General features: G+C 39.4%; 1 protein-coding gene across 7 annotated transcripts in view; it reads right to left on the reverse strand.

The window, feature by feature from the left end:
- LOC140692796 (trafficking protein particle complex subunit 9-like) overlaps positions 1-12,600 on the reverse strand; it is a 99,711-nt gene that overhangs the window by 20,054 nt on the left and 67,057 nt on the right. For all 7 annotated transcript variants that reach the window (XR_012068377.1, XM_072957059.1, XM_072957058.1 and 4 more), the window contains 2 exons: positions 6,954-7,139; positions 4,253-4,477 (listed from right to left, as the gene is read on the reverse strand). Coding sequence is in view for 5 of the 7 variants with exons in the window: in XM_072957059.1 (XP_072813160.1) it covers positions 4,253-4,386 (134 nt within the window). In the remaining 2 variants the exon portion in view is untranslated. The remainder of the gene's footprint in view (positions 1-4,252; positions 4,478-6,953; positions 7,140-12,600) is intronic.

The following is a 12,600-nucleotide window of genomic DNA, read 5'->3' on the forward strand; positions in this document are numbered from 1 at the left end:
CTCCCCAAATTCACAAAAATAATAACTGGTAAAGGCAAGATTTGAACTCATCTGCCTGATTATATAGCTATGGTGGAAAGTCCCTTTGACTGTGGAGGAACAGCAGCACAGCCTATCACCCTATCTTTGGATCTGGCTTTAGACAGCCTGAGACAGCACCCCATTCCTATGGAACTCAAGGGCAAACGATAACAATAAGGATTTTATATTCAGTAGTTTCTTAGATCTGATTTATATAAAGTGTCAGCAGGTCAGCAGAAAACTCTGGGAAATATGAGTGGGTCCAGAGCTTTTTGCTGATAAGAAACTCAATCTATCAGGAGAGAGTGACCTTCTCATGAGAGGCCTCATGGACAAAAACTAAAGGCAGCTGAGCAATGAAAACTAGCAAGAACATGGAATTCAAGAAGAAGGATCCCTACCATCCCCTGCCCATTTGCCTCTTCACCCTTGTGGACAAGATGGCAGAAGATCCAGGTTCTTGTCCAAGTTACAACATCATGGATTCTCACCCATAAAATGTTACGACTCTATGCTGTCTTAAGTCCTTTCCAACTCAAATATGATGACACCAATATCTCAGCAGAATGTCTATGTCTCCACTTTCTCTCTTCTATTAGGAGACTATATCTATGTCTACAAAGCAGAAATTCAATTAAAAACACCATGCACGAAGCCTGGTGAATGTCTGTGTAAGAGACACTGTTCTCACACTCAGTGAGTGAAAACTCAGAAAAAGTGGTCCTTCTCCCTCTGCAAGTGGGAGGTAGCCTGATTGTGTGTGTGTGTGTGTGTGCACGCGTGTGTGTGTAAATCAAATACAATGTATTCTGGGATGTGCACAGTTTTTTTTATGTTACTATCATTTCATGAGGATGAGCCAACCTTTTAAGTAATTTGAATCTAGTATTCTGAGAGAGTCTCAGGTTCTTTTGGTGGAGGATGGGAAAGGGGAAAGGAATGGAGAAAAGAAATAAATGAAGCAAAGGTGTAAGGATACTGCTAGGGAAAGGCAAGACATTAATTTTGTTCCTACTTTCATCACACACAAATTAGGGACTGGCTTTCCCCCATGTCTTGTCAAGCACTGAGTTGCAGAAGAACAGGTGACAGCCCATTTCTCACTGAGCTTGTGACTGTACGTGGCATCTTATAGACACAAATTATTTAACCTGATCAAACAATCTAGCAGCAGGCTGTATTTCTCCTATTTTGAGAGATAAGAAAACAGGAAGTGAAATAGGGTATATAGCTTGACAAAAGTCAGAGGACAAGTAAACTAAAGAGGATGAATTCAAACTCAGATCTGAATGCAGAGTCTGATCTTCCCACTCCCAGGGCTGGAAAATCCTTAACACACAGGGTCCCCAGCTCCTCTGTATTATTCCTGGCACCAAGCATTTCCCATGGCGATATTCTCCAGTTCTCAGACACAGCGCTCTGTGCAGCCAATAACCTCCATTCGACCTTGATCATCTACCTGCCACGCCCACCAGGCTTCACCAGGCAGGAAAGCTGGCTTTCAACTGCATACAAAGCCACCCCTGGTTTATCCTGGACTCTTCAGTGGCTTTTCCAGCATAAAGGCAGCCATGAAAGTGCTCACAGTTTGTACATGAGCCACACTACCTCTCTCCATCTGTCTCCCCACGTATAATACTTTGCTATGACCATTTTGAGAATCTTGAAAACAAATTTTTAAAAACAGAAAAGAAAGGATTCTGTAACAAGTACTTAATACTTAGAATTTTAAATGAGAAATTACAAAGTGAGTATTTACAAACCGAATCTGCCTTCCTAGGTGTCAGTTTTAACAGTTAAAAAATATAATAGCAAAAAATTCTCACTTAAAAAATTAACAAAATCATCAACAATAATCTGGAATAAACTCAAAAACAATGCCCATGTTGTACATGGAGAAATTACAGGACTGTACTGTGGGGTAAAGTAAGAAGTGTGAAAGTAGAGACATCAACCTTTTGTATGGAGGAAAACAGTTTTGTAAAGATGTACGTTCTCCTAAAGATAATTCAAAATTACTAAAAAATCCCATGACAACACATATCCTTTTTTTTAACTTGAAAAAATTATATTAGAATTCTTCAGGAAAAATGAAGTCATAATACTAGCAAAGAAAAATAGGGATCGAAAAGCAAATCAAAAAATTTGCACTGTCAGATATTAAATAAATTTTTACAATATGTAAGATATAGTGCTGGTGTTGGAAAGTAAGATTGACAGAAATAAATCATGAGCTCAAAAAGAGACTCTAGTGTACATAAGTATTTTTTACAGGTGGGATTTCAAATTAAAGAGCAAAGTAGGAATTCAATAATTGTCTTGGGACAATCACAGAATCCCCTTGAAAAAACAAATTCTATTCCGGTCATAATGACCGCAAGAAAAATTACAGAAAATGATGTAAATATTAGAAAGTACTAATAAGAGCAAATACAACTCTTTGCTCATATCAATTCAGCTTCTCCTCACTGTAACAAGTACCATTATCATCTCCATCTTAGAGATTAAAGAAACCTACAGAAGAAATTTATACCATTATAAGAAAGCATTTCTAAGAATAATATCAAGAATAAAACCCAAAAAGAAGACATTTACCCTCTTAAGATTATTTTGGGCCACAACAAAAATGAACCTACTGAACAAAATGAAAGGCAAGAAATGACAAGGAAAAGCTCTCTGATACATGTTGATGAAGATAAGGGGTTAATGTTCATAACATACAAAGAGCAGTCACAAAGCAACAAGAAGCTCCCTCACTTAAATGTGCGCAAAGAACAAAAGGGATCATTCACTTTTTAACAGTTAGATGGCTAATGAGTGAAAAATGCTCAATACCACACTGGTCATCAAGTGCAAACTAGAACAATGAAAAAGCACTTTTGCTCATCATATTGGCAAATATTTTTAAAAGATATTCTAGCTAGTGTCCATCTTTGAGAGAACAAACTGTGATCGATCTTTAGGAGGATGACATGTCAATGGATATCTAAACTCTGAAAAACGTGTGTACACACTGACTGAACTCCACTTTAAGGAATCGTTTTGTTTAGAAAAAAAATCAGTTCAAAAAGATGTACTCATCAGAGCATTTACACAGCACTGTTTACAATGGTGGGAAGAAAAGCTGAAGTGAAATCATATCCAGCGATAGAGAATTGGTTACATAAGTTATTCTACATCTTTTCATTCCCCACAGGAGGAGGAATTTCTAGATTCACTTGAAAGGAGCCTGTGATTTATGTAGTTGTCACATCCAAGGGCTAAATTTCCAGAAACCTTAACAAAAGGAATACTCACACAAGATCACAGGAATGTTTGTACAAGAAGGATGCCAGTCAAACACTCTTTCTGACAGTGGAAAATGGAGAAAATTTAAGTGTTCACCATCAAGACAATGATGTGTTAAATCACGGCGAGCTGTGGGCACTAAAGTTCCGGTGTTTCGGCGTGGTCCAAGGCCTTGTCACCAGTACTCTCCCACTAAAGGTGTCCTTACACAAGAGACCAAACCTGCACATCAGGAGACCTCTCTACTCTATCTGAAAGGACCGGGTGAGTCTGGAGGGGGAGGACGTCTATGATATATACCTGAGTGAATAAACCGAGCTGCAGAAAACATACAGTATGGCCTTATTTTTCCATAAAGCAAATATACACACACATATACATAGAGTTCTCATACACGTGTATGTATGTGTATATATATATATGACATAAGCATAAAGGTCATGAAATATATACTCCACATTGTCAGCAGTTTTTACTCTCAGGAAAAAAGGGGAAGGGAAGTAGGGGACTTTTGGTACCACCACAGTTCTCTTTTCAGTATTTCAGTTAAGTATACTTGGAATTTAAAAGTTTATTTAAGTCCAAAGAAAAATGGACGATGCCTCCACAAGACAGAATGCTATACTGGTCATTAAAAATCATGCCAGGGGAGATAGAATATTGTAGAAAAATGTGTAATAAGCCAAATGGAAAATGGAGGTCTCCACACAGTATACAGGCACACATTGCTCTCTGGTTTTTATGACAGAGGTGATACACACTGATGAAAAGAACAGAAAATAGATGTTAAAGTGTTAATTATTATCTCTGAGTACTGGGACAAGGATAGACGCTTTTGACCCTTTTTTCAGAATTTTATATTAAATACACATTATTTTTCATCTGAAAAAAGCATTTTTAGATGTCTAGTACTGCACATTGGAAAAAATACACGAGTACTTACAGAAACAAATAACTAGGAGACACCGCAGCACCGTCACACAGTGTAGAAAGGGCGATCCTGAATAACACCACGCAGTTACATAAGGACCCACAAAGTGAGAGCACCCGCTGTAACAGGACGCGGCTCCCTTCCATTTGTCAGTTGTGTCTTCAGGGCTGAGGCATTTCTGAGCACGGCCAGGGTCAGTGCTGGTGTCTGGATGGATGCCACTGAAGGTGAGGGCACCTGCAAGCCGAGAGGAAGAACAGAAATCATCCTCTGCTTTTTCTGTCTTATTTCTTTGTTACTTTTAAAGAGAGGAGTAGATAAGATAAACTGAATCTTCCCTACTGAAATTTCAGTAATGAAACCGTTTTTAAAGTGTTCACAACTTATATTCTGCCTATAACTGTCTTTTCAACAAAGCATCATATTTATTACATGCTAATTAACTCAGTTAATTAACTACCTGTTGAAACCTATTAAAGAACATGAAATACACTACGTGAAAGCAACAAGCCTGCAGTGACTACCTCAGCTGTCTTGACGCCAGTGCAGTCAGCCCCCACCATCACGTGGCCCTGAGCTCCTGATGCTGGTAAGAGAGCACGCTGCTGCCTCAGATGGAGAGAAACGTTAAAAGCATTTTCTGAAATCTACAGCACTGACAAAACATAACTGATAAAACCCAGGCTCCTTTGAGGCTGTCATTTCCGTTTCTGGCCAACAACCGTCAATGAGCAGAAACACCCCATTCCCGAGTCATGGGACTCACGTGGGCAGCAGTTTTGGAGAAATTTCCAGGTATAGAATTTAAACCAACTATACATAAAACTCTGAAAAAGAAAAGATGCAATACTCTGATTTTGGAAGACACTCAAAATATTCTCCTAAGCCTTGGTAGTTGGAAAGGCTGGGCTTCTCCTAAGCCAGTTATTTATTTCACAGCCAGTGAGCATCTCCCACAAACCCTGCTTCCCTGTGTCTGCTGGGAGCCTCAGGCACAATGATGCTTTCGATCTTATAAGTCACAAGGCAGATTCGTGTGTCACAAGCCTGCAACTCTCACACAGGCTCAACTCTGAGCCTCACTGTCGGAACTTGGCCCCATTTTCTCACCTGTTTATTTGATATCTGTTCTTCTGTAAGCTGCCTGAAATGCTTCCTGGAACAAGTCAGAAGAATGAGTGGGTAGAGAAACGGACAGATGGACAGGTGAGAGACGGGCAGACAAACAGAGAGACTCCAAGAGAAGGGGAGAAAACAAAATTTCCTATGCAAAACCCTCTTCTAGTCAGGGAAGAAAACCACCACGAAAAAGTGTGAAGAGGCAGGTGGCCTAGGACTGTTTCCTGGATTCCATGAAATGTCACACCAAGAGATGAGAGGGTAGAACTATAAATAATAAAAGAAAAAAAGCATGCATGTTTGAAAAATATATCTACATTATGTACTTTCTAAAGAATAGATTCAAATCAGCAAGGCTCAATAACACAATCCTTGGGTATTTACAGAATTGAGAATCCCATCTCCAATCCACAAAGCATCCCTTTGGAGCACTGAGAGTCTACACGGGGCAGTCATATAGCCATCACCGCAAAAGCTGTGCTATCCTGCACTTACGAAAAACGAGCAGCTGTGCTCGGGCTGCCCACGAGCGTCATTTACAGCCCACAGCACCCCTACGGGGGAGGGATGACTTGCGAGCCCTGTCTCTGCAGGACAGAAAACAAGTCTGAGGCTAAGCCGACCTACCAGTTCTCTATCTCACAGGACTTGTCACTCCAGAGCAGGACTCGAACTCGGACCCACGTTTGTAACCACAGTACTACCGTACTTTATGTGCTTTTTGTGTGTATAATACATTTGTTTCTGGCATGAAAGTGTATTTAATAAATGATCGGTTGTCTTGTCTATCTCATTAGCTCACAATCTTTATATTTTTGAAATGTACTCTTCCCCTGGAGAAATGAACGGAAAGAGCAGTGGTCAGAATGACGTGGGGCTCCATTCTTTATCTGTTACCTCATCTCATTTAAGTCCCCAACCAGGGAGAAGGAGCAAATGTTCTCTTCAACTTTTAAAGAGAGTGCACCAGTGATGGTGACTTACTCAACTCCAAAACCAAGTCTGGGGGAAGGGCACATGCAGCAACAAGAGCAGTATCACATGTAAGAAGGCGAAAAGAGCTCAGGGGATGGCTCAATGGGTCAGCCTGATTTAATTTCAATTGATAATTCAATAACACACTCTAAAAATACTAGCATGCAATGGATTTGCTCTTTCTTGACATCTAGCAAGTTTCCACAGCCCACATGTAACATTATCATGAACTAGTGAAAGGAAGAGTCCACAGACAAGGAAAATCAATGCCACAGGCAGGCTGAAACCCAGGCTGGAGGAAAGGAAGGGAAAGGGCATAGTTAAGAAGAGAGGAAAGTCTGGGAAAAAGACATCATCACAAGGACTCTCAAGCATCATCCAGCAATCATATAATCATTCTTTCAAGACAGAGTTACTTAGGTCCTATTTTGTGCGAGATTTTACAAAGGGCAAAGAGAGACCACAGCGTCCATGGTGGCAGCAAGTTGCGGGGCTATAATACAATTCTAATCCCGGTACCTTGCACACTTGTCCTCAGTATAAAGGCAAAAAATAAAGTAAAATAATACTATGTAAACTCTACACATTGCTGAAAAAAAATTAAAGAAGACCTAAATACCTGGATAGGCACACCACGCAAATTCCTGGATCAGTTGACAGCATTCTTGGGGGGGCAGCGCTTCCCAGAGAGATGCATACATGCAACGTGGTCTCGATCACAATCCCAGCGGGCTCCTCTGTAGTAACTGTCTAGCTGCTGCTACAATTCATATGGGAATTCGAGGGTCTCAGTAACCAAAACGTACTTGAAAGAGAAGAACAAAGTGAGAGGACTTGTAATTCTGAATTTCAAACCTTACAACTGTATCTCCAAGTGAGATTAGAGGCCATTTTTAAGTTATTATTGTGTTTATCCTTATTTTCTAAATTCTGTACAACAAATATACCTGTTACAATAAGAAAAATAAAAAGTAAGGTATCTTTTAAAACATGCACACCGATTCATTCATTGGGAAAAAATTATTTTATCAATAAAGAGGTAAACAAATATCTAGTGAAAAAGGACTATTTAAAAACAAGTGTGCATTTACAATTTTCATAAATTGAAAACTGAAAAGCACAAACACATCAAGTTTCTAGGGAGACTGGTGAAACATATTAATAATTATTTTCAAAAATTCTAATTGAACAATGAAAACTCAAGAAAGGGAAACTCGTGATTGACAGCCAACAGCAAACACGTGGAGAGCAAAGGCCTAGAAATCACTGTTTCTTTAACTCTGCTACTAACTCAATAGGAGAGAAAATTCCTCACTGAAGGGACAGTGGAATCCCATGCATAAGATACGATACACAGTACAAACTACAGTAGTATCGGGAGTGAATATCTTAGAAGAATCCTGAAGTAACAATGTTGCTGAAAAACTATAAAAACACTGACAGACAGATTAAAACACACAGTCATATATATTATATAGAAACATATGAAGTCTGCTCCCATGTTGCATAGAAATACAAACATATATGTTCATTTATGGGCACTGATTACTTTATCCCAGGTAGAATATTTCAACTAAAGCAAATAATCAATATTACACTCCTCTTGTCAAATCTACTTGGTAAGTTACTCTGCTATGTAACCATAATGTGTCTAAGATAGATCTAAAATTACTGAAAAAGAGCTTTGTACGGTTTCTTGAATTCTTTTCAAAATTCCAAGCTTAATTTTAAAATAGATCTGAGCAGTATTTCTATATTACCTTTTCCCTTGTGAAATGAACAACACAGTCTGTTGTCAAAATTCTGTCCTTACAATGATTCACGAGCACCGTATCCTCACAAAACTGCTGGACAGCAAGGAACTATCCAGACACTGTGACCAAATAAATGAAACACAAGGAAGACAGTGACCCTATTCTGGAGGGCTTATAGTCTGTGTCAACACTGGGGTTTTTACTTGATTGGTTTGATTGGGTAGCAAAATAAAATCAATCAAGTACTTTCTTTGAGCATTCTATAAGTCATGACTGTTTTTAGTGTCATTAGCAGGAAAGACTTAAGCATGACTTGATTAGGTCAACTAGCAACAATCATCACTGGAGAGTGAGTAATAAAGAAGTAAACTGATAGCAATGCTTCTGCCTACATGAGACCTAAAATAAATCTATATTGATCTCCGAAAGGAAAATGAGGAGATGAGGTCCCCAATGAGAAAACAAACTAACAAGAAATCAGAAAATTAAAGGCGTTTTCATTAACGATTCCAGGCAGTAGTGGAGCATGGTGGTGAAGATCACAAATGCTGGGGACAAACATGAGGGTCTGAAATCCCACAGCACTGGGTAGCTGTGACACTGATATTTCAGTGAAATTTTCTGCATCTCAGTCTACTATCCATAGACTGGGGACAAGAACCGCACCCATCTCCTAGAACGTTCCTACAAATTAAGTTATTTTATATATAAAAGCTTAAATAAAATACCTCAGAATTTACATAATACCCCAAAAGCCCAAGGAACAAAGAAAACAGAGATAAATTGGAGTTCATCAAAATTTAAAACTTTGCTTCAAAGGGCACCATCCAGAAAGTGAAAAAACAACACACAGGAGAAAATTTTTTCAAGTCATTTATCTGATAAGGAATTTGTATCTCCAAATGAAGAAAAAAAAACCCTATAACTCAACAATAAAAAGGCAACTCAATTAAAAGGTAAATAAAGGATCTGAAAAGGTATTTTTCAAGGAAAATATACAAATGTCCAATAAGCACAATGAAAGAATGTTCAATAGCATTAGCTGTAAGGGAAATCAAGTCAAAACCACTAGGAGAAACCGCTTCACACTCACTACAATAGGGTATAATAAAAAAAAAGGGTAACAAGCACTAAAGACACAGAGGAAGCGGAGCACGCAGCCCTTGCTGGTGGGGACGTAACACAGCGTGGCCACTTTGGAAAACAGCCTGGCAGGGCCTCAGAGAGTTGAACATTTGGTTTCTGACTGACCCAGCAATTCTGCTCTCTGGGCACACACGTAAGAGAAATGAAAACAAATATCCACATAAAAAATCCCACATGAGTGTTCACGGCGACATTACTCATCACAGCCAAAAAGCAGAAACAACCCAAATGCCTATCACCTGATGAATGGGTAAACAGTGGGGCCCAGCCATAGAGTGGAATGTTATTCAGCAATAGCATAGCATAGAATAGTGACTAAGGCCACAACATGAGCAAACATTGAAAACGTTACTCAGTGTGAAAGAAGTCAGTCACAATAGACCGTTCCACTTACATGAAGTGACTCGATTAACATGAAATGTCCAGCACAGGCAAATCCAGAGAGAGAAAAGTGGCTCCTTGGGGCTGGGGGAGGATGGGGAAGATGGGAATGTCTGTTTATGCATACAGGGCTTCCTGTTGGGGGATGAAAATATTCTAAGATTGAATGGGATGCACAATTCTGGGCATAGAGTAAAAACCGCTGTACATTTTAATGGGTGAATTGTATTAAAACTCTTAAGAACAAAAGGACCTTGGGCCAGTATCTTCCATAGTAAATGCAAATTGCTAACTTTTATTAGAGGAAAAAGAAACTGCCCTCAGCATGAAAGCAGGAGATCAGCAAATGTGAGTTAACCGAAATTGGACAAGAGCATTTCACTTGAAACAGTTGCTGAGTGTACACGAAATATTCAGAAATAGGAAAATCACATTGACATCACGAAGAAGGATTCTGTTTCAAATGCAGATCAAGGATTCGGCAAGCCCAGCTGCCAGAAATGACCAGAGAAGAAACCTGGTTTATTAAACTAGCACCAGAGACAACAAGGAATGGTGATGAGGAAAGCAGGCGGCGAATATCTGGAACAATTTGCTACAAATAATTTCTCCACCGAAAATTTAAAAATAAAATGAAAGTGATGAAATGCTCTGTTGACATCACGTGAATGGGCTTCCTTCGGTGCTTGACTGTCCTGTAACCCCGATTGAGAGACTCAGGAGAATCAGCATGGCTCCTGGGTGTCCCCAAAGGACTGCCCACCAGCACGCTGACCACCATCACATCTGCCAGGGTTGAATTGCAGAGAAGAGACCAAGTTCTGAAGGGCACAGAAAATGTTGACAAGGGAAGAAAAGGCTGAGGTCAGTCCTGGGACAGAGGCCCTCTGAGCAGAGGCCAGAAGGCTGCAGGTGAACCGCAGTAGACCTGGGGCAGGAAGGGATCACGAGGGAGCATATCTCAATTCTCTTCTGTCTCTTCCTCTGGTAGGAGAGATAAAGCCTGCATTCTTCTCACCTGGAAATGTGGGTTCTGGCTGGCAGAAGTCTTACCGACACGGAATGATTATTAAAGACTCTGTGGAAAAAGTCAAGAAACCAAGAGGGAGTAGGGAGCCATCTCCATGAGCCTCTCAAATGCTCCCATATTTATTGTGTATAATCAAAGGAAAAATTCGTTTGCAGTTGTGAAATAATAAGGAGGAAATTCGGGAAAGACAGGATGAGGCAGAGATTATAGAATACACAATGAGTAAAAAGGATTAGTGTATCTTTAGGGAAGTCATGGGGTGAGGGGAACAAGATACATTTTTAGATATGTTCATTACAAAGCAGACCACCAGACCAGCCAGGTCCTTGTTTTGGGGATAATACACTATCTAACAACACACAAGCCCAGCGTTTATAGCTGAGGGTCTCGGTCCTTGCTTTGCAACCAGCAGAGTGCTATCTAAAACCTCAACTACACAAGCAAAGCATTGTCTCTGCTTTTTAAGGCAAGGAGACTGGAGTGGGGATGCACAGGCACTTGCTTGCAAAGCAGTATCAAAGCATATTTTTTCTTCTTAAAATTCAGAGGCGACTGGGGTGTGTTATAATTTGTTAACCCAATCATGGGCTCCCACATGGAACCATTATGGAGGACACCCTAGGATGACAAATACTGGATGTGGGTCTTTTCCTGCCATCTTCAGCCACTCTAGCAGGGTCTAGGCACATCCGAGAATAAAGATCCTACAGAACCACCCACACTCTTAACTCCTGGTGCTTGAAACTTAATTTTAGCTCTACGCAACTTAACATAGAAAAGTTTCAGAAATAAAAGATATAATATTCCTTTTATATCTCATCATATTGCTGATTTTTCTGATTGCTCTAAGCTGCTTCTACTTGGTAAAGCACCTCATTCTGCAGCTGAATTCAGTAATTTCCATTGTACATTTCTCGCCAGTTTGGGCTCTCTAACTTCTATTGGTCAAATACCGATACACTTAATTGAATTCTTTGTTTATCAATTTCAGCCAGGAGGAGAGGGAGTGTCACTCTTTTCCTCAGCCCACCCTCAACTCTTTTCTCATCAACTCAGGCCTCCTGAAAACAAAACAAAGCATTTTTTTCCCTTCTACTCTTTCCACAAACACAACAGGAAACATCAGCCTGGAGAAAGTATTCAACACAAATGTTAAAACAAAAATCTATAAACCTGAAGCCACTCCATCTCCGAATCATGATACACAATGACATGAGAGTAAGTGTGTCAGGCACAAAGCATGCGGGAGTCTGACCACCTGATTTCTATTCTTCAAAGGAAGGAAGGTTTTCGTATTTTCTATTATCATTCTTGGTCATTGTTTCTGATTATGCCAAAAAATAATTTATGAAATATTTATGCACTGCAATAACTGATTTTTATTGTATCAATTTTAGAAGGCATTCAGAGAGGATAGGAAAACCCACCTCTGTAAAAAATGCAATATTTCTTCCCCTGTTAAGAACATGTATACAAAATGCAACAGAGAATTCAAATTCTTGTGGAGAGGAGCAAAAGCCACAGAATCAAAGCAAAGTCATTACAATGAGTCAATTTAAAATTCACTGGACAAACATGTTCAATGCATTCAAATAATTTTAAAGGCATGCTGTAAACCATTCACTTAATTATCTGCAGACTAGAGGAAGAATTTCCCTCTTTAACAGACAACAGAAATCAATAGGGTGCCCCACCAAACAAGGAGCAGTGAACAATCAGGTTTTTAACAGTTCTGATAAACCAGCATGTTCTATAGATCAAAATCCAGAAATTTTAAACATTCATTCAAACCACAATGAAACAAGCACTTAAAGAAAAAAAAAGAAAAGAAACTAAGCACATAGATCATGTAGACAGAACAATGAGAATTTCTTGTACTGCTGGAAGAAAGAACAGGCTATAGCCTTTTACTTGAAAAATAAAACTACTTTTAAAGATAACTGCTAAAACACATT

The sequence above is a fragment of the Vicugna pacos genome, unplaced genomic scaffold (genome assembly GCF_048564905.1).
Source record: "Vicugna pacos unplaced genomic scaffold, VicPac4 scaffold_17, whole genome shotgun sequence".
Lineage (NCBI taxonomy): Eukaryota > Metazoa > Chordata > Mammalia > Artiodactyla > Camelidae > Vicugna > Vicugna pacos.